Here is a 21,489-nt window from a genome sequence, read left to right on the forward strand (position 1 = left end):
TGGACCTACGAAAGTTGACACAGGCTACTTTACACACGGCTACCTGTAGGGAAACGTGCAGTAACCTTGGAGTGTCCTCACTGAGGAGGGGGAAGTACACTTCAACATGCATCACCAAACCTGTGTTAAAAATCCCAATGTAAACGAAGCAAGCTGTTACCTTAACATGTTTGGCTTAAATGCCTTAGCATGTATTTTGACCAACTTGCTGGATTGCAGCTTGTGTTGTCTAAAATCAGACTCTAACACACCTTGGAGCTGGTGCAGATTTTCCCCAGTTGCCCTCCAATTTCTCTGTGCTGTACAGACTAAATTGCCCATGTAGCAGCATAAGGAAACCCTACCTACAAGTCAGCAGAGGAAAATTAATAAAACCAAAGGGCTGCAGAAATACACGTTTTGTTTAACTTTGCACACGTGAGACATCTTATTGAGTTCAGTAGCAACATTTAAAAGACTGAATTAACAGCCTTCACACTGGAGCCAGATAAGAATATCAAGGAGAGAGGAACACCAGGTCTGGGAGATTTAAACTCCTCTAACACAATGAGATAGCGTCTGCTATAATCACGAGATCCAGGGAGCAGGTCACCCACAAAAAATATCTTTCTATACCGCTGCTCATGCAACTTAACTAAACTAAACAATGAGCTCCAACGAGACATTCTGGATTTGGCTGCTGGCAAGAACACAAATGAGAAATGCTTCAATAGCCAGGAAATACGGGCTATCGCTAACATGGCACATACTGCTTAAATAAACTGAACCAGAACTTCCATATGAAAATTTATTTATTTAGACATCATTTGGGGGCAATCTATGTATTACTGTGAAATGAGATTAATATTGTTTCCACCACAGGAGGATAGAAGGTTTGAATACAATATGAGAAAGGGATTCTTTGAAGAAACAGCAGAGGGGAAGGCATACCACAGTAGTGCCAATGTGCTCTAGGTAAACACAAGAGCAGTCCCAGGGAGAAACAGGCCACCATGCTTGGACGTAGACCAGCGCACACTTACATGTGGCTCCTTTCAACAGTTTCCTCCCCCTTCAAAAACTGTGCACAAGCAAGAAGATGCAAGAACAGATACATAACACTGACCAGAAATTCCTGCTTTAAAATTCCTCAAGTGATTTTTTTTAAACACTCATTTTCTTCTTATAGAGCTGTAGTACCTTCTTATCACTAATTAGAGGCCAATGAATACATGTGAGCTGGGACATTTCAAGCACATATATTCTGGTGTACTCTGGTAGGGATCCCCATTAAAATCATTGAGCAAAAGCATGCACAAGTTCCTTAATTCAACATGTCATCCCTCTAAGGCCTGGGGACCTCACTTCAACAAGTATTCTAGAAACATTTTTTCAAGACTGGAATAACCCAATACAACCAACTGCCACATTCATAATAATGCTCTTTCTATTACCAAGTGGCACTGATTTCTACTACGTAACAGCCTGTTTAATAGCCAGAACATGATAAATATCACTAATCCTCATTTATTTAAAATACTGTTTATGGTTGTATTATTTTTCAGTCTGGCTTTGATCTTTTTTCTCTTTGTTTCACCATGTTTCACTAGGGTTTGATTTTTTATGGAAAACAGAAGTCCCTTTATTTACCAGCACTTGTTGCACAGTCCCTATTGCGATGCATAAGTACAGTCACTATCAATATCCCCAAACGCAGCCAATAATGAACCACTCTCTCTACCACAAGGTAAGCAAAAAGTTAAACACTTCTGAATGCTCCTAGCAATAAATCAAATATTTCCTCTACAAACTCCTCATTTGTAATGTTGTTACAAAACCAGCAAATACAGTTCTTGAAGGACTTAATAAGACTGTTTACCTAAGTGTTCCTCTTCACTTAGCACTGGGGAGGTCTGAAGTAGCAGGACTATTGGACACAGTATTTTAGAAGGAGTCAGAGAAAATGAAAAAGTATAACAGATTTAAGGAAACATAATCATGTGAAGGAAGGTGATTTTTTTTCCCCCCCAAACCCTCCCAGAGGGTAACTGACAGATGGGTGGTAACAGTCCTCATGCCTGTAAAAGGCTGATTTGAGAAGGAAGCAAACAATTTTTCTCCATGTCCACTGAAAAGTGAGAGAAAAGCCGCCACTTTGACCTGCACAACATTCCAAAGACAGGATCATGAAACACGCCAGCTGAAGTTTCTGTGCAAGCAGTAGGAAACCTGCCGCTGAAGGTTTTTTGCAGACACATTTTGTCGTGTTTGGTCCAGATAAACTTTACGCTGCCAGAGGAGAGGAGGATGACCTGCCAGCTGACCAGTGCCGCTCTCTGTCAGGCATGCCCGGCTTCACGTTCTTGACCTACTGCAACGCCTGAAGGGAGGGATGTGGCTTAGGGGGACACCAGGAAGTCTGCAGATCCTGGATCAAGCAAGTAACAATTTCTACAGTCCAAAGGCCTTTGAGGAAAAGGCCAGCGTGTCATGCCAACACGCTGCTGTGATTACTGCATGATTGCCACAGTGCGACAAGGACGGAGGGGTACTGAAAAACCACCACCGCTTCGGCTATCAGACCTCAAGCTGAAGGAGACTTTGGGAGTTCCACCTAGGAACTTGCAGGGTGCCACCGTCGCACTGCAGCCGCGCAGGGCCACTACCTGCAATGCCTCAACTGCTGCTTGTCACCAAAGTCCTTCCCTCCATCTGCTACCACAGTGGTTTTCATGGCTCCTTTTGGGCAAATGGGTGTGCTGGCTTGGTTTAAGAGAAGAGCTGTACATTATCCCAGTCAAAAAAATTCCTCTATTTGAACTTTAAAGATATGCTTACAATTTTTGCATGCACAAATAATAACTTTTTTACAACTCAAAAGCCAAGGTTAGCCTAACTTCATGGGCAAATACATGTGACATTTTGATCTGGACCCATCACCAAAGCCTATGGCTAGTCCTGGCGCTTTGGAAAGAGTTCCACTCCAAAAAAACAAATCAAAACAAAAATAAAATGAAATAACATAAAAGCATATGTAGGCCATTATTACTTCAAACCTGTGAAATCACTGCAGAGGTACCAAAGTACCACAAAGTACAAGATTTAAAAACATTTACAGTACAACATTTAGAAACAGGTCCATTTGGAGGTTAGAGGGCAGAGGAGGAAAGGTGTATATCCAACACCTGACTTCCTCTTCTATTATGAATCCATTCCACTAATTCTGTCCTGCTTAATGGCACATGCATTCATTAAAAAAATTACAGATACTTGCTGCTTATAATTCCTTTTATTAATAACAACATAACAACACAGATATTCCTAAGCCATAGTCACAATCAGAGGTGAAACAGCATGCTGAGAGATGTCTGTATTGGCAGAACCAAACCATTTGGAAAGCAGTAAGTAATGTAACACCACTTCTATTGTACTTGTAGACCAGAAGCATTATTGGAAAATTTCTCCCCCATTCAGAAAGCTGAATTGTGGTGTACAAATAAATTATTGCAGAACATCCAAAAACAAAATCCAAGTTTGATTTCAGCGTACATCCCTGAGGGCAAAGCACTAACAGAGCAATTCTGGTGATAAGCTCTGGCATTCTGTGTGAGATATTTATGCACCAAAGAACAGCAATTAAAGCTATTTTAAATATATACCTACAAAAGCTCAGCGACCTACCAAATGATGCTGATCTCAGCACTAATAAAATATATTTGATTAATAGGAATGATAACTGGAAAGATTACAACTTTCTTAATAGCATATAAAGAATGTCACACAGACAAAGCGTAAAATATTTTTTAGAGCCTTAGAAAACAAATTATTTAATCATTTATATACCACGTTTTCTTTTTCTCAGAAGCCACATATGATCCATATGATTATAACCTCAATGTCTGCAGCACAAACTCCCTTTATATAACTACAACTTTTCAGGTTTAGAAACCTAGAGAAAGCGTGTTACAAATTACTGCTGGTTCAGAGAAAAACAGTATTTACTTCCTCTGTCTTATCACCCCCAGATACCATACTGCAGGCCAAGCTGCCGAACAGACTGATTTCTGAGATAAACAGACATATTCAACATACATACATACATGGATGCACACAAAGAGCCAGTACTTACAGCTAAAGATGCCTGGAGGTGGATGCTCTGTTACAAGCAGACAGTTCTCTTCATCACTGTTATCCCCACAGTCATTCTGTTGGTTACAAATCAATGAACCAAGATACAAGCATTTACCACTGGCGCAGGTGAATTTGCACTCTGAAAGGCAAAAAAGAAACCAAAACAAAAATTTGTGAGGAAACTGGTGCTTACCTTCTTCACTGCCAGAATGACTGATAATAAAGGCAATATTTTTCAAGTAGATGCTATCATGGTGGACAGGTCTTTGGAACTTTACCCCCAAAATAAATAATACAGTATTTGTAAGGATTGCACATATAAATATATACATGAGACATTCTAGATCACCAGAATCAATCCACTAGTAAACTGGATTTGACATTTGGGGAAATTCAACTTCTTCTTCTTAAAAAACAGACAATATTTTTTGTAGTTCATGTTGATTACAATTCACTTCGGACAAAGATCGTGTTCTCATACATGTTTGTGTGGGACCTTGCATATTTGCGGCAAGACAGCACTATGAATAAAAGTAAGAATTGTTCCACATTAAAAAAAGTCTTGCACAATGTAAAACAGCATCAGCTGTAAGGCAACAGTATAGTTTGTAACCAGGAACAATCTTGTCCAGACACAGACAATTATTCCTTAACTACCTTCCCAAAGCCAATTTGCCAGTCTCCCAACTAATTACAATCAAGCACTCGGTGTCTGCACATTGAACTCCCACATGCCAGTTTGCTTTACAAAGTCAGTAAACTTCTACAAGCTCTATAAAGTGTCTGAACGCTATACGCAGGCATGCTGTATTTTTTACATTTTATTCATTACAAAGAAATGAACGGTTTCTCCTAAATATGGTTCAGTCGTGAGAACAATTCCTATGAGACCAAGCATTTAAACAAAAACTTTGTTACCTCAAGTTCCTTCTTACTTCTCTCCCTTTCTCTGCAATAGGATGCAGGCTGGCTAACCAATTCCCTGTAAGATACCTCACTAGACTGATCTCTAGCTCTTAAAAAAAAAAAAAAGTCAACAAAAAACTCCTTACCTCATCTCCCACTGAAATTTTACACTGACAGGAGAGCTACGCAGTTACCCCTTCTGACAGGGATGACATTACCTCCATCCTTGGCCTTTTGTTTACTGGTAAAGATTCAATAAGTGCTAACCAGCAGTAGCTTTTTATGGGAATTATAGTCCAGTGCCTTGTCATCTTGGATGTTTTTTCTTTAATTTTCAGAGCCTAGCCAGACAGGGCTTCAGTCTGACCAACTTATCTTCTGTCTGAAGCTGTAATACCTCAGTATTTAAATAAGGCATTATGTTCTAAGGATGTCTACTATGGTTGATAATTAAAATTCCATTGCCCTTCTGCTAAACTGATCATTTAAATGTCACTTCCAGAAACAAAGCTTTATAGTATTTGAGATGTAATTAAGAAATGTTCACAAAAGTATACATGCAATTATAAAAAGCTTTCTCACTAGGCTTGTTCCAAAGTTAAATACACTACACATATAGCACAGAGAACATATTATATCTAGACAAATTATAATTTAATGATTACGCTTCCAGCGTGTTGACAAATTCTGACAATTCTCATTCACAAGCAAAGGCAAAGTAGACGGAATTAAAAACAAGAAACACTCAGAAGTAGTTTATCAAAGTAGTGCCATTCCCTGAACCCGGGGCTTCCCTAAGGCTCCAGCTTGGGTTGGCTGATTCTGCTTAAGAGAGATGATCTCTAGTCCTTCCCAGCAAAGAGATGGCATTTGTTCATCTTCAACAGTATCAACAAGAGACTTTCATTTCACCTTAACAGCACACAGACTTACTCTGAACTGAGACAACAGGATCTACAATTCTAAAAAGCCCCTAAACCAGTTACTGAGGCGTGATACTTACCCACACCTATCTGATGTGTAACATAAGCATGGTAATAGTGAAGGAGGAGAAAAATAAATTGGGAAAGTGAACAAGATAATTTTTCTTAGCAAATGTGCTTTGTAGGTAAAAGTGATTTGTGGACTTCACTCTGAACACTTTTCATCACGAGTATTAATGGCGTTTTGGTACACATACCAGCAAGAATCTGCTGCTGCAAAAATATATGCATCAACATGTGCAACATACAAAATGCTACTTAGGAATATAAATAAAAGCCATAAAATACTATGCAAGAAAAACAAGCATTTCCTGTGGAAAAAATCTATCCTACTATTCTGCTTGGTCAAACTGCACTTAAAAATCAGTGAGTATTTGCCTAAATAAGGTCCTCAAGATTCAAGCTTTTTCAGTCCAACCCTATAGTAGTTGAACTCAAATTGTACAATAAAATACTGTACAAACTAAATATTTTTCCCTGTTCCTTTGTCACCCTGTCCTTCTCTGCTACAACAAAGAACTGAAGAGGCATTTAAGGGCTTAGTTTTTCTGGTTTAAGTATAAAAAAATTCATAACCAGAGTAAGCCTTTGAAACCTAAGGAACTAAGAAGGTCATTAACAGTTACTTTTGGAAAGGAGACTTAAAAGATCAGTCTCAATATTAACAAGCTGATAATTACAACACTTTAGGACTCATTTCTGCAACTCCATGAAGAAAGAAACTGGAAGAAGAAAAGAACAACGCTGCCTTGGAAGATAAGAAAAGTTGGCTTGAAAGGGTTCAAACTTTCCAGGTATCTTAAATGAGGAACATAACACAGGGTGAAATTACAGTGGTAAAGGACATACTGCTTCTATTTGAAAGACAAATATCAAACACCATCTTGCTTGAAGTTAGAACATTTGGCATGTTACTTTGGCCACGGTATTTAATTCTTTCCTGTGTCTTTGTGTTGAGTCCTAATGTAAAGTTTTCCATGCTTCTCTCATGGCTTGATATAAAATGCTCAAGCAAGATGTCAACTCAAAAGCAATTAAAGCTAAGAACTTTGGGTTTCTATTTGCCACCAGATTATACAGTCTTCAGACAAAAGGCCAAACAAAGCATTACATTTTTAGTAGTTCTATAAAGTCTTAAAGTTCTGGTTTTCAACTAACATTACCATAAGAGGACTATCCAGAAGAAAGAATTTGTGCTCTAAGGGGTATTTTTGTCCTAGATAACAGACCAGACTGAAATCTGAATTAAAAAAACCCAAACCACTCAATCAACTTTTCTTGTAAAATTTTACGGCTACTTCCTCCTTCCCTCAGATTCGTGAACATTGCCATTGTAAAGGTGAATAAAAAAAGTCATCAGGCCTCTCGTCTCCTGTTGATGTGCTCACGTTGACTGGAAGGTTGCTCACAATACCACAGGAATTCTGTGTTGATTTTAAAATGGCCCATGTTACCAAAATAATCTTGCCTTAATCATCTTGCCTTGTGATCTCCCACCAAATTTATTTGCCACAAAGCAGTCATCCTGTACTGGGCCTGGCTGGGATGGAGTTAACTTTCTTCTTAACAGCCCCTACGGTGCTGTGTTTTGGATTCGTGACCAAAATAGTGCTGATAACACACCAGTGTTTTGGCTATTGCTAGCAGTGCCTGCACAGCATTGAGGCTTTCTCTCTTTCTCACTCTGCTACTCCCAGGGAGTAGGCAGGAGGTGGGCAAGAGGCTGGGAAGGGACATGGCCAGGACAGCTGACGACAACTGACCAAAGGGATCCTCCATGCCATACAGCATCATGCTCAGCAATAAAAAAACAGGGGGTTTGTCTTCCTGTTACTCGGAGACTGGCTGGGCATCAGTCTCCTTGTGGGAGGTAGTGAATGTAGCCTTTGCATGACTTTTTTCCCCCCCTCTTTCCTTCACTTACCAAACTGTCTTTTTGCTGTTACTCTTCCTATTCTCTCCCCTTCCTGCGGGGCAGGAGGGGACTGTGAGCGAGCGGCTGTGTGGGTGCTTAGCTGCTAGCCAGGATAAACCCACAACACATGCATGTGCAAAAGTAACTTCTAAATCTAACAAAATTTAACATCCAATTGGAGGACACAAAAGTGCAAAACTTAGCCTGCATAATCATGATCTGTTGGAAGTCTGAAGGAATATTCAAAGGAAATATGTATTGTAGGAGTGGGACAAATTAATTAAACAGATTATTCAATGAAAGTACAGATACTTCTGAAAACAGAACATACCTAACAGCAGGTATTTGCAACTTGTAAAGGAAAATTCAGTACTTTAAAGTAGTTTGCATAGTAAAAGTATTTAAACAGTGTGCGCTTTTACTAAAACCAGAACAGAACCCTTACTTGTAAAGCAAGGTGGATCAAAGTCAGGTTGATGGAGATAGTAGAAATCAAGTATTAGAGTATCGTCAAACTGAAAGTTAGTAAATAAACCTGCAGAGGTCTGTACCAAAATGCTAGGAATGACCTCCGACAGGGAAATCCAGACCAGTCCAGACTAGACCAATGTGCCTAATGACACACCAGAGAGCCCTTTTCAGTACAAAGTCATGTACTTGGCCTGTCTAGACAAGTGGAGGGGAAAAAGCTCCTGTTCTGAAAACAAGCCAGCACGATCCTTCTTTCATGAATAATGTTTCAAAGCTAGGCAGTTTTCCTCTTCATTTTCAAGTGGCAATTAGTGAAACATCAGTAGGCTGGTCAGCAAGGCTCTGACTAGAGCTAAACCTGAAGCAAGATAACAGCTACTGGAGGTTGAAAAAAACAGCCCTTCTTAAAATTATGTCTTACTATGTTCATAATTATGTCTGCAGCATAAGTTTAAAATTTATCTCACCGATATACTGATTCTTCAACATAAAGTTTTAATAAACATACTTCCAGGTAGACCTAGACTACCTTGAAAAAAAAGGAATACTATTATGAACTTTTCCTATTTTTATAAACTGTATGCAAGTAGTATACGTAAGTATATTGCTCACATGTTCAAGGTAGATGCTTGTATGTATAAACTCTCTACATACAAATATTCACTAATATAGGACTGCATTTCAAATCGTTAATTGAATGTTATGTTTCAGCTACAACAGCAAAAGATGGATCTGCCTCATGATACAAAAAGCTCCTCTGATCAGAGTTTTTTTATCGTGAAACACAAGATCTGCTGTATTGGGTAGGCTTATTTTACACTTTCTGTGCCTACCCAACAAGATAATTTTATCCTTGCATTCAGCTTAATTCTTTTAGACTTCATTTACACTTGACTTCATCCATATGAACAGCATTCCCATTGTTTTGTCATCCCACTTACTGTAGGGCATTTTTAATTATAGCTAAGTGCTGTTTGTTTTTGTAATGTAAGTCTAACCACAGGCCAAGGGAAAAAAAAAAAGTGAAGTGTCATATTGAAAAAATATGGGGGTTTAGGCTACTGTTACGATGCATGTCACAGCTATTTATTTAACGGGTCTGAGATGATTATCTGACCCAGGGGCAGAATTCTATTCCATCCATTCAAATAAAAATAATTAACTATATACGCAGCCAGTGATCTCAAATTGTTGTGGCTAAACTGTAGTAACACAGTTCAAACGCACAAAATGAAATCCTAAGTGATGTCTGAGACTTAACTGGAGCGTAAAGACACTTTCCCAAAATCCAGTGAACTGGTAGCAGCCCTGGCAGAACAGCCAGCAGAGGGTGATCAAATACCCTGCTGGCATCGTGTAAGTAGAAGGTGAAAATCTCTTTGCCTCCGGGTGGATCTAGATCTCTAGAATAAAGGCCTAATTTCTAATTTCTTACATAAAGGCTCCATTTTAAGTATGTCATCATACTTCTGTTCATATTGCAACATGTAACAGCCTGAAAGAAAATATGTTTAAAGGGCATCATCACCTGTTACAAGGGTAATAAGAGGCAGAATTAGTAAATTGGGGAGGGTGGGAGGAAGCACACTTCACTAGAGATTAAAGAAATAGAAACCACAAATACTAGAGTCAGTACAATAAAACCCTGTTCAACCTCTGATAAACATCTGTCTGTGTATTATTTTTAATACTGTAGATTGTAGCTTTATAATGGGAAGTAAATCATAAATAGCAGGCAGTGTACACAAGGAACATGTTTATTTGGGAAAAAGCTTGGTTAATAAGGAAGATGGCAGGCTGCCATGCAATCTAATAAATCTCCATTGGTGCAGGGAAGAGAGGGATAAATAGGTCTTCACAAAACAAAAAAAACCACTTCATAAAAAGAACGCCAAGCAGAATATCAGCAAAAATGAAAGCACATCAGCTTATGCAGAGTAAGAAGCAGAGCTGTAAGCCACAGTCAAAAGCCTGTCCTCGCTGCCCACAGCCTTGCACAGGACAGGGGAGCCTGTTCTCAGAGCCACGCAACATGGAGCCCGACAGACCTTCTCTGCCCAGGAGAGATTACAGCCTTAAAATCGGACTGATCGAAAGAAGATTGCTACCAGTTCAAAACCAGTCTCATTTGCTGAGCTGCTACCCTCTTGCAGTCCCCCATGCTTGCTTGCTTATCCAGCAATTATCTTTTCATCTTCTTCTTAAGGCAAAACCTGAAGCTATGTCCTTCACCTAGTTACTAGTTATGGCAGTAGCTAAAGGAAGCAAACACAATATTCTTACACACAGGTAGAGCAATCTGCTGTTCAGTTCGCCAGTTCAGGGCATTAGGACATTTCACTATGCTTACCTTAATTAATAGCCGGAACGAAATTACATTAGATGCCGTGGGGACAACTGAAAGACCTCCTTGATTTTGAGATTTGTCAATGGGGTTGGTTTTCATCTGTAATCTTTCTTCCCCATATATATCTGTCTCTGGTGTGAAAAGAAACAGGTCTCTTCCTGAAGTCCATCAGGGCATTACGAGAAGAGTTTTCATTAACATTGGAAACTTTTTCACACCTACACTAAATTCAAGAGACTGGCTGTCACTCCACCACCACCCTGCCCATGCAGCGAGCCTCCACAGCAGTGGGCACCAGCAGCTCTCCTGAGCAGACCTATTCAAGAACGAAGAGCTGACAGTTTCCAACACAGCACTCATCTCAAATGGACAAGCCTCTCCAACGTGAGCTCGAAGACCATCAGGCTCAGGCAAATTGCCAGTTTTGCCACCACAGGGAAAAGCAAATAAAGGAAAGCTTCTTTTATTGCCACCTTCATGGACTAATCTTTTCTATTTATCATTTGTCTTTCCATAAGAGAGCAAGGCAGTATCAGAGTACAGGTTTGTATTTTCTGCCCTTCTACCCACCTGCTTTTCCAGACCTGCAATGATCTGCCCATTTATGACCACACAGCACTGAAATGCCAGAGCTCCTCAACAAGTCTTAAGAATTGCATCCCCCGCTCTGTGCTCATGTAAAGCCTTCTTTACGTCCCCACCAAAGCAGCCCGACACCGTCTCCAGCCACAAAGCTTCTGCAGAAACATCCCCCCAGCACCACATGCCCTGCGCTCCCCTGCTTGGGGACCCGTGTCAGTGCCAATGACTCAAGACCAAGCCACAGTCTTGACTTTGACCCATGAGGTGCATGGGTCAGAGCCCACAGAAAGAAGGACACAGAACGCCACGGCAGACACGTGCAGCTGCCAAGGTGACTGACAAGGAACACCTTCACTCCAGCTCCTGAGAAAGAACAACCTACAAGGGATGGGTTTCCACGAGCCAGGAGAAGGCCTCGCGTTTCTCCCAGTTCAATGCAGTGGCAAAGCAGGGTCCACTATGGCATGCCAGGCCCACCTGTGGGCCCACGTCCCAGCCCATCACCTCACCCCAGGGAGGTGCCCGATGCCCAGGGCTGGGGCTGCCCCAGTGCCCCCCAGCTGCCCTGCTCGTGGCTGGGGTGGTGGGATGGACCCGGGCTGCCAGGCCCTGCCCTGCTGGACCCCAGGGGAGCCCCCATGGTTCCTGACATTTCTATATGTACTAGCAGAGTTTCCCTAATCAAGTATGGGGAAGGTGCATTGGTGACTCAGCTAATGATGCTCTCATTTTCAGTTGTGAAATTACATGAGGAGACGATTAAAAATACATTAAATATGTACCTTATAATTTTTGTCAAGCACAATGTCATTATCGTGGGCAAGTGCAGATGAGAAGTAAAGGGTAAGTGCAAATGAGATCTTCTTAACATCTAGTTCTCCTTAATCATAATTCAAAGAATTCCTGAATTATGGTAAATATTTTAAAATTATCTTAGTTGGTTTTCATCTTAAGAAATCTTTAATAATCACAAGCAGCGTCACTTACCGAGTTTGCAGAGTGCTGCATACATAGAGGAATATATTAAAAAAAAAAATCATGTTACTGTAGCAGCTTCTTGTTCTTTCTTTGGAATATTGTTTGCATAGCAAATAGCTCAAGACTAGACCATTTTATCAGGTAACATCACAAACTTTGAATACAGAGAAATATAGACTAAACCATGTAATTTCACAGATGCATTCCTAAGTTTTGATTACTGTCCTAAAAATGGGCCCAGATGAGGACACAACAGTTACTTCAACACCCAAGGACTATCTGGGGGTTGGGGGAAATGGGATGATTGGTGGGAAGAAGTGCTGTCTTTATGTTCTCTGTTATTAAATTAGGTGAGATTACTAAAGACTGTGACCCCTGTAAGGCAGTAACTGTTTTCAGTTAGCTCTCCTAGGAGGTACTGAAATACAGAATAAATACCATTCTCATCTGCAATCGTGCAATGTTACTGAAGCAAGTAGGGGTCTGAGAATACACCTGAGAACTTGACCTTCCATACAAGTAATGTACAATGCAGGCAAAAGCATACCATGTTTCAGGGTGGCTGTTCAAAAGATGTCAACCTAATACTGATGACAGTATTTTTTTACACATCTTCGTATGCATACTGTGCAGAAAATGTAAGAGAAATGAATGTATTTACTATGTGTCAAGATGCAGGACAGTTACAAAGCTTCCACTGTAACGTGAATTCCAGATGTTAATGGACAAGAGAGTTCTCCTTTCATTTCTCAATGGCATTGGAATCGTGCAATGCACACTAACGTGAGTAACAAGGTTTTTATCATCTGTAACACGTTCTCCAATCCCCATCTGCAGAGATTTGCATGTTCCTGTAATACTTGTCACTAATACCTTGTCACTGTTAGTTTTTGTACTTTAAAAGCGATTTCCCCTTAAGTCCAATTATCTAAAAAGTGTCTAACTCAGGTCACTGTGGCTCAGTGTTCACTTAACAAAAATTATAAGCAAAATAATACATAGAGTGCAGCCCAACAGATCGCTCAGAATGGGTTGCACCATACAGCAGGTTTTTTACAAACTAGTACTGTCTTGTATCAATTGTTATTTAATTCTTCAGTCATTTTTTAGATAGAGCTGAATAAGGAGTCACACATTTTATTCACCTTAGTACCTTTCCCAGAAGGCTGGGGTTTTATGGCTAAACCTTTTAAAAGTTAAATAAAATGACATTTTTCCTATCAGAAAACTCCTCTTATCTACCCCTTGCCTTCTCCTCCAGCCAATTTCCATGAACACTCCTTCCCAAATATGTATTGCTTTGCAAATATATAGACACTCCCACCTATATGCATTTCCATATAGCAGAGCTGGTAGTCATTCGCCTTGCCTAACATTTTCCGCTATAAATGTCTTGGAGAATCCCTCCTATGTTCGCTGCATGCAGCAGGTCTGTGACGCTGAGCAGGAAGAACACCCTTGGGCTACAGAAGTGCCTTTTCTTTGTCCCAGGAAATTCTCTTGACTTCTATGGAAATGAAAACTGTTTTTAAAAAAAAAAATCTTTCCATTGTCTGCATCAGGAGAGTCTCTGGCAATGCTCCAAAATAACTAAAAGGTGCAAACGCTGTGAGAAGGCTCCAGCGATACCACTGCTGGAGCAACAGCCCAAACCATACTGGGACAGCAGGGGAAGAGGCAGATTAACCGTGGTGGAGAAAGGGGGTGAGCTCTGCTCCCCCACGCTTTCACACAAGATTTCCATTTCACTTCCAGGTATCTGTGCTGCCAAGTTCCTACTACTACCAGATGCTCCTCTTTTGTCCACAAGTGCTCCCAACGTTCAGTGCACAGGACAGACAGACAAGCGGGAAGAAACGTGAACACACAGCAAAGAGTAAAGTCAGTATTTTATGGGTTGAGAGTGCCTCATTTAGCAACCTCAGCAGCATAGTTTCAATAAAGGTTCTGTCACACTACAATTCTGCAATTTTGTTTAAGCATCAGCAACATATTTGACCATATAGCAGCTATTTAACCAAAATTATTTCATTATTTCCCTGGCCAAAGTGCTTACAAAGTAGACAATACAGAAAACACTGATACAGGCATCCCAAAGAAATCTCAACCATATAAATCTTTCTGTTGTTGAAACGGTGTCATTTAAAAAGTAACAGTGCATTTAGGACAGTACCTTTCTGGTTGTGAACATGAACATACAGTTAACACGACACTGGACGGCTCAGAGTCTATCCATGCACCACGCAGTATCTTGGGAAACTTTACGGCACAGAAAACCAAAGCAAACAGCTTTCCTTCCCAAACCACATTCAACTTTGCAGATACACTGCGTGTTTAAGTGAAAAAGTACCTAATAAAAAGGCACAAGCCTGACATGATGTAAAACTTGTATATGAACAGATCCTCTAGTTCACAAGCTCATGCCATTACTACACCGCATGTGAGAACCCATGTAAAGAAGCTGGAGTGCTGCCTTCCCATAACCAAACACTTTGGGCTGGCACTGCTGCCCAACGGGAGGGCACAGACTTCCTCTGCCATCGGCTGTGGTTCCCATCCACGTTGCAGCCACTTCTCTGGAAGGAGACAGAGAAACTAAGGAGGTTTTCAGCGGGTCCATTTGAATCAGGCAGTCCCCCTGACCTGAGCACCACCCTGCTGGCTAAGCAGCAGGGTGGTGAGGGGGGGAAGAGACTGGAGCGAGGCGCCGAGGGAGGAAGGATGGTGCCAGGGTGCCCAGGTGATGGTAAGGGCTTGTCTTCACAGATGACATCTGCACATCTGGCTTGGGTGGAGCCACGCAGCCCGGCACCCCACTGGCACAGCTGGCTTTGAGAAGTTAACCATCCTTGCCTCTTCCTAAAAACAGTTTTGCAAAAGGGGCACTGCCTAGTTCACACCAGAAGCCTGGTGCCTGCTGTACCAGCACGCCTGAGGGAATCCCAGCCTGTCACGCACGTGTACATGTGTGACCTAGGCTTGGGGGACTGCTGATGGATGAAGCTGACTTTACTGACAAAATATGCACCACATTTGAGAGCCAAGCAGCATTTGATCTTCAAACCACACCCCAAAATCCTGACACATTACCTCAAGCCTCCGGCTCTTCTGGACGTTATTTCTGTCTGTGATTTATCTTAATATGCTGGACTGGAAACTACTGTGGTTGACATGCAGATCAGCCGCACCAGCCTTGAGATAGCAAGGTCTGTCAGAGAGGCAGGGTAGGCGGCTGATAGCGATAACCATTTCAGCCATCTAATTTTAATCTGCCACTGTATATGTCAGAAGTCCTATAGAATTTTTTTCAGTGGGGACAGGAGATGGGCTAGGACAAATCTCTGGTTACAGCTCAAGTTATCAGTTTATCGATGACAAGTTAAAGCATGTTGAAAATTATACAGGTGATGCGCTGAACACAGAGAGCCACCCAAAACCACAGCAGCCATGAAACAGAATAAACAGCCAGAGCATCAGAAACTCAAGAGCAGCTAATTGTGTTTTAACTGTGGGTGAGGTAGTTTGTCATATTGTACCAGCTCATTATTACTAATCTGTTCAGAGACGGTGATAATTTTCTGTGTTTTTATAAGCCAACATAATTAAACTGAGGTCAGTTTCACAGCGCTGGTCTCTCCTCAGAAGAATTCAAATAGGGACCTCACAGTAAAGCGAAAAAGCCAGCTAGTACAGCACACTGCTAATTTTCAAGCAAAAACAAAGGAACAAAATACTTGTTAGAGCTTCCTTGTGTTCCATCACATCCCCCTAACTTAGGGTCCTTCAGCTTAAAAAATTATGTTGAGACACTAAGAAACACCATCTAAACAGATTCATTTTCCTTGTCATTAGGAAATATTTCTTTAAAACATAAAATGTGTTACTACTGAATGTTATACTAACATACAAAAAATACTTCTCCAGAGAGGTGATCATTCCAAAATCCAGGCTGCAGATTAAAAATATTTTATGATTTGCATGCCCTGCATTCAGATAGATGAATATAAAAAGAATGAACCCACATCTTCAAGAAAGAAAAAGGAAGTGCAACAGCTACCAAGATAAGGTAAAGAGCAATCTAGCACACAAATATTTGGGGATCAAATTCAAAGGTGAGTGAAACTCTGCAGTAGTGTAACATAGGGCTCCCTGATTTTTTCTTAGCCCAGTTAAGCTCTCAGCTATTTACTGATACATAATGAAGGCTACAATTAAATGAACACTGTGAACACGTTAGTACATTTTAATGTTTGTGCATCAAACCTGTTGTAAGGTCTGAGCTGAGATGCGGCTTCCAGTGTGCAAACACAGCCTGTTCCTTGCAATATTAAACAAAAAACATTCACCTAAAGTACTTCAGCAACAGCTTACACAAATACTTTGTACTTCGTGTTACAGTGGATTAGGAACAAGCTAGCTAGAAAAGTTGTAATTAATAACAGTGGGGAAATATTGAATAATATTGAAATATGTCTTTTTATACTTCATGCAGTAACTCTGTATTTGAGTTGACAGCAAATTATTTAATGTGCTCTACTACCTAAGAGACAGAAGACAGAAGCAGCAATGGCAGGACAATACACCCTGATAAAAGGTCATTCGAAAGGGTAGGAAGCCCCTTTCATAATAGATCAGGGTTATCTGAAACATAAGAAAAATTTCCTTAAAACACCTGTGTTGTAAGGGTTTTTGAGGAGGTTACCTGTTTTAAACAATAAACACACTCTCTAATACTTACTGGCACACAGTATGCGGTCATAAAAGGCTTCAAAATGGGATTAACCAGTTAAAAGAGATTAGCATTATATTTAAATATAAACAGATATGCATGTATAACAGTAATAACTTGCAGTCTTCAGAATATATTGCAGTTGCTAAATACATAGCTTAAATGGTAGCACATTCGAGAGAGAAGAATACAGTTTTGGTTTAAACATGTTTTCTAGATTTCCAAACACAACCTCACACACTCAGTTTTATTTTTGTCAAAGCTTAAAATATGGAATGAAAAAATCTTATTCTACAAGCACACATTAAGCATATCATTAATAAAAGAAAAATTATATTGTCTTCTGACTAAAACATCAACATTCACGTGATATGGCAACAGCGAAGTGTCTGCTTACTCTTCTTCAAAGGCAAAGTTGTAGCAGAGCTGCTATAGTCAGACTAGATGGATGCAGTTTTGTTCTGTTCCTCAACATTATTTCTCAGGACACTAAATGATCACTTTTTGATTTCCGTGGTGATTTCTAGGGAATACAGCTGTAGGAGGCTGTTCTTTGCAACACTTAAATTACTAAGTTAGGGCAAACATTTAAAATGCCACCAGGTATTAGAGAGACACTCTCAAAGGAATAACTGAAGAAAAGAATTAATTCTATTTCTGACTTCCAAACAGTACATTAGGGTCCTTCAGAGAATCACCATCCTGCAGTTTTTTAGAAGTGTAATTACATCAGACAAAACTTAGGTAAAAAAAAATTTCTATTTGATGACATCAAAGATAGGAGAAATTCATATACTTAGACTGTCTACAAAACCAGCGTTAAAATTGTAAGCATCAAAGAAATGGGCAACGGATATGGCAGGCTACGCACCTTTCTAATAATACATTGATGTTCAGTGGGTCTGTCTCATTTTTGACATTTTGGGGGCTAACCACATGTACTTTAATGATAACTCTGCTTCACTGAATTCAACTCCTAAACATGTATTTTAAATATCTTGCTTACTCTTTTCTTTGACACTAAAGGTGATCTATATAGACTAACATTGTGGAAAGATACTATACATATATATATAGATATAGGAAGATATAAAAGGAACATTAAAAAAAGAGAGTAATGTTTTGCCCCTTATTTTTAAAAACATTAAGTATTTCATTCTCTCTCTCTTATCCCATAGAGAGAAAAAGTAAAGAAATATTACAAGTACTTACATTGTGAAAACTAAGCAACTAAGATGAGAGGACTACTCCTTAAATCACTTTAAAACTCTCTAGATCAGATCTTCAACTTTAATGGGGCTTCACATATTTATTTCACTTAAAGCTTATTTATATCAAATGCCTAGCAATCAGCAGCTTACATCTTGCCTTTTGCATAAAGATTTCAGCAAGTGTCTTCTGCATTTTTTTCTCTCTCAAGCCAAATATCAACAGCAAAACAAGGAAAGCATAACCTGATTAATAAAAATCCTATCAGTGTTCTTTTCTTTTAAAATTATTTCTTTCTTTACAACATATAGGCAAATACCTCACAAAGAAATAAAATCAAAGAACAAAAAAAATCCAATCTTTCCATATTCTTCCTTACAAAGTTCACCTTTGATTCATACCATTATATAGAGACATATACTGTCACATGAATATATCTAACAGCAAACTTAAAGCATAGGCATTGTAGGCCAAGGTTTGAAGCAAAGTCTGGCCTAAGATGCAGAGGTATTGACCCTATGATTCCTTCACAAAGCACTCAGCCTGTGAATTACTTCATATTCCTTAAATATAAGGACAATGTAGAGTTCAAAATCTCAGTGCAGAACCATCACAGAAGTATTGGCTTATTTTATATGGAAATTCCTGCGAGTCAATAGAAAACATATTTTTTATTTTAAACAGAGTATCATCTGATTTTGAATCCATATATCAACAATGTATTATATAATGTATAATGTGCATTAGGCAATGCAGGGTGAAAAAGCACATTCCAAGCACACATGGAATACTCCTGCCAGACTGTACTACAATTTTCCAGCTTCCGTTTTAATACTTGATGTCTGCATACAAAATCAGCAAGCCAAACAAGAGGACTGGCCTCAATTATTTTCATATAATGTTCAGGAGAAAAGAGATTTGCTGGCTATACTGGTTGCTGTAAGAGGGAGCAGCCTGCAGTACTGCACTACTACACTTACAAAGTATGAGAGACTTAGTCTTGCAAGGTACCAATGCTCTCCCAACATGGAGCAGCACAAAGGGAATGCATAAGGTTGCATACCAAAAGATCCAAGGGGAAAAACTATTATGCTGTCTTAAGTAATAGTTCTAGACATTTTTCTTCCTGAAAAGCCACAGAAGATTTTCTAAGATCTTGAAACAAAAAGATTACAATTATTTTCTTAGCAGCAGTTCTCCCCCAGTCTATATGATGCTGGGCAAGCTATTTGGCTTTTCTCAGCATATCTAGAGCTGTGATGATAACGATGATGATGACGATGATGATGATGATAATTGCCACTAGTGCCACTGTGAAATGATCCAGGTATGTAAAGCTTGTGACAACTGTAAGAAGGAAGGTACTAGCAAACTGAGTGACATTATCGTGTCAGTGTTGAGGAGAACCTCTACTGATTAATAATTTTAGTAATTTTCTAGCTCCATTAGTTTTTTTAAATCTCATCAACTATTCATTCATTTCTGTTATCTGTACAGATTTTCTCAATGGAAACTGGCCAGTGTTTCAACTGTGCCACCCAGACAGCTATCAGATGAGATGTAATGCTCTTGCTCACTTCCATTTAGTCCAAACATTTATTCCTATAAAAGAAAAAGTAAAACCAAATACTTCCATGTCTCGTCTTGCATGAAGAGTCACTTTTTTGTTCAGATGTGGTTCCAAGTGCCTCTTTTCAACCGTCTACGAAGAACAATTATGTCGTATATAACTAGCACTGCTGCACTGGCTAGTGGAGCTTTACCTTGTTTATCTTTCATTTCCTGAGGCAGATACAACACCTAAAGAAGAAACCCCGAGTAAAATTCTCTTAGAAGACTAATCCATATTCTTCCTATATCCTTCACTTCATTCAGGATCTAATCTCTATACTCTGTAAAGTCAGTAATAAAGCTAATGTTCACTACAAGACTGCAAGGATCAGGATTTCAATGAGGAAGGAAGAATGATTATAGATTTCTTGCACCAATATACAAGGATGTCTTTGTCCCCAGTGACGTCTTCGCCAACTATTTCAAATTAAAGTAGTCAGATAAATGAAAATGCTTTATCTCTGCATGAAGAAAAAGAATACCAGCAGGGTATGTAAGGCATCATAAGGATGGAAAGCTGCCATGAGCTCTGTCTAAAATACTGTGCGTCAAGTCTATGTCAATTGTCCATGACCCTGTCACCTCTCCACCCTGGAGGCCATGAAATTGGGCCTGTCCGAGACAGCTGTCATTTCATGATGGCTCTGGGATAGTTCAGAATGAAAAAAATAATTGCATTGTTAAATTACTAATTTATGAGAAAGGTGTGAAGGTTTGAAAGAACTGCTCTGAGACTTCTGCTGCAGCCATCATGATGAACATACAGAGCCCCCAGCACCCTGAGAAAGGTTTTGAAGACAAATAAAAATAAAAGCACAATTAGCAGGCAACTGAATCTAGCTACAGATTGCCTTTGGTTTATTATTCTATTCCCCAGTATGTTAGGGAAGGATAATTTTAAGAGGACCTACAAGTGAACAGAGACCAGTAACTCTTGGCTTAAATTGTTATTGAAACCTGAACAGCCATTTATTTTATTGCCAGTTCAGCCGCTAGTACCAATGGGTCAAGGGCTCAAATTCACTTCCATTTGACATTGTGTCTTCAGTCATTAACACAGGCATGATAATATGTTTCCCAACAGCCCAAATTTCAATAGGACTGTAATAGGACCATAACAGGACTTCAATAGGACACAGGACTACACCTCAAAACAGGGACCACACATTTCTGCGACTGCAAGCCAGCCCTACGCCAACTGATGCTCCCCAACTCCAAGTGAGCAAGCAGTGCCCAGTGCTGATGGAAAGGAGTCTGCAGCACATGACAGATCCAGGTGCCTCTCCCAGTTCCCCTATTCCAGAAAAATGAACAGGATAATTAAGCATGTCTGGGATTTACTGAGCTGGCAGATTTAGTACTGAAGGACAACACCTTGTGCAGTAAGCAAAGCCCTGATGCATGCAACATTACCTGCAGGGGCAAAAGGAGACAGCCTTATTTGCGTGTCAGCTTCTCCTCCGTCTTGCATCCAGTGATTTTCCTACTTCCTCTCACCATGCAGAAAACACCCTTATGGTACACCAGTTTTCAGACTAAACTAATATTGATAAGGTCATAATTTTGCTGACAATACCAGTTAGCTTCTGAAAATGGGCTTCATGTGTACGTTTTTCCTTCCTTTTTACCACAGAGAGCCAACAGACAC

General features: G+C 39.9%; 1 protein-coding gene across 7 annotated transcripts in view; it reads right to left on the bottom strand.

Moving 5' to 3' along the window:
* LDLRAD4 (low density lipoprotein receptor class A domain containing 4) overlaps positions 1–21,489 on the bottom strand; it is a 293,336-nt gene that overhangs the window by 144,563 nt on the left and 127,284 nt on the right. For all 7 annotated transcript variants that reach the window (XM_075494312.1, XM_075494317.1, XM_075494314.1 and 4 more), the window contains one exon: positions 4,109–4,249. In XM_075494312.1, the coding sequence (XP_075350427.1) occupies positions 4,109–4,249 (141 nt within the window). The remainder of the gene's footprint in view (positions 1–4,108; positions 4,250–21,489) is intronic.

The sequence above is a fragment of the Mycteria americana genome, chromosome 2, assembly GCF_035582795.1.
Source record: "Mycteria americana isolate JAX WOST 10 ecotype Jacksonville Zoo and Gardens chromosome 2, USCA_MyAme_1.0, whole genome shotgun sequence".
In the NCBI taxonomy this organism is placed as follows: Eukaryota; Metazoa; Chordata; class Aves; order Ciconiiformes; family Ciconiidae; genus Mycteria; species Mycteria americana.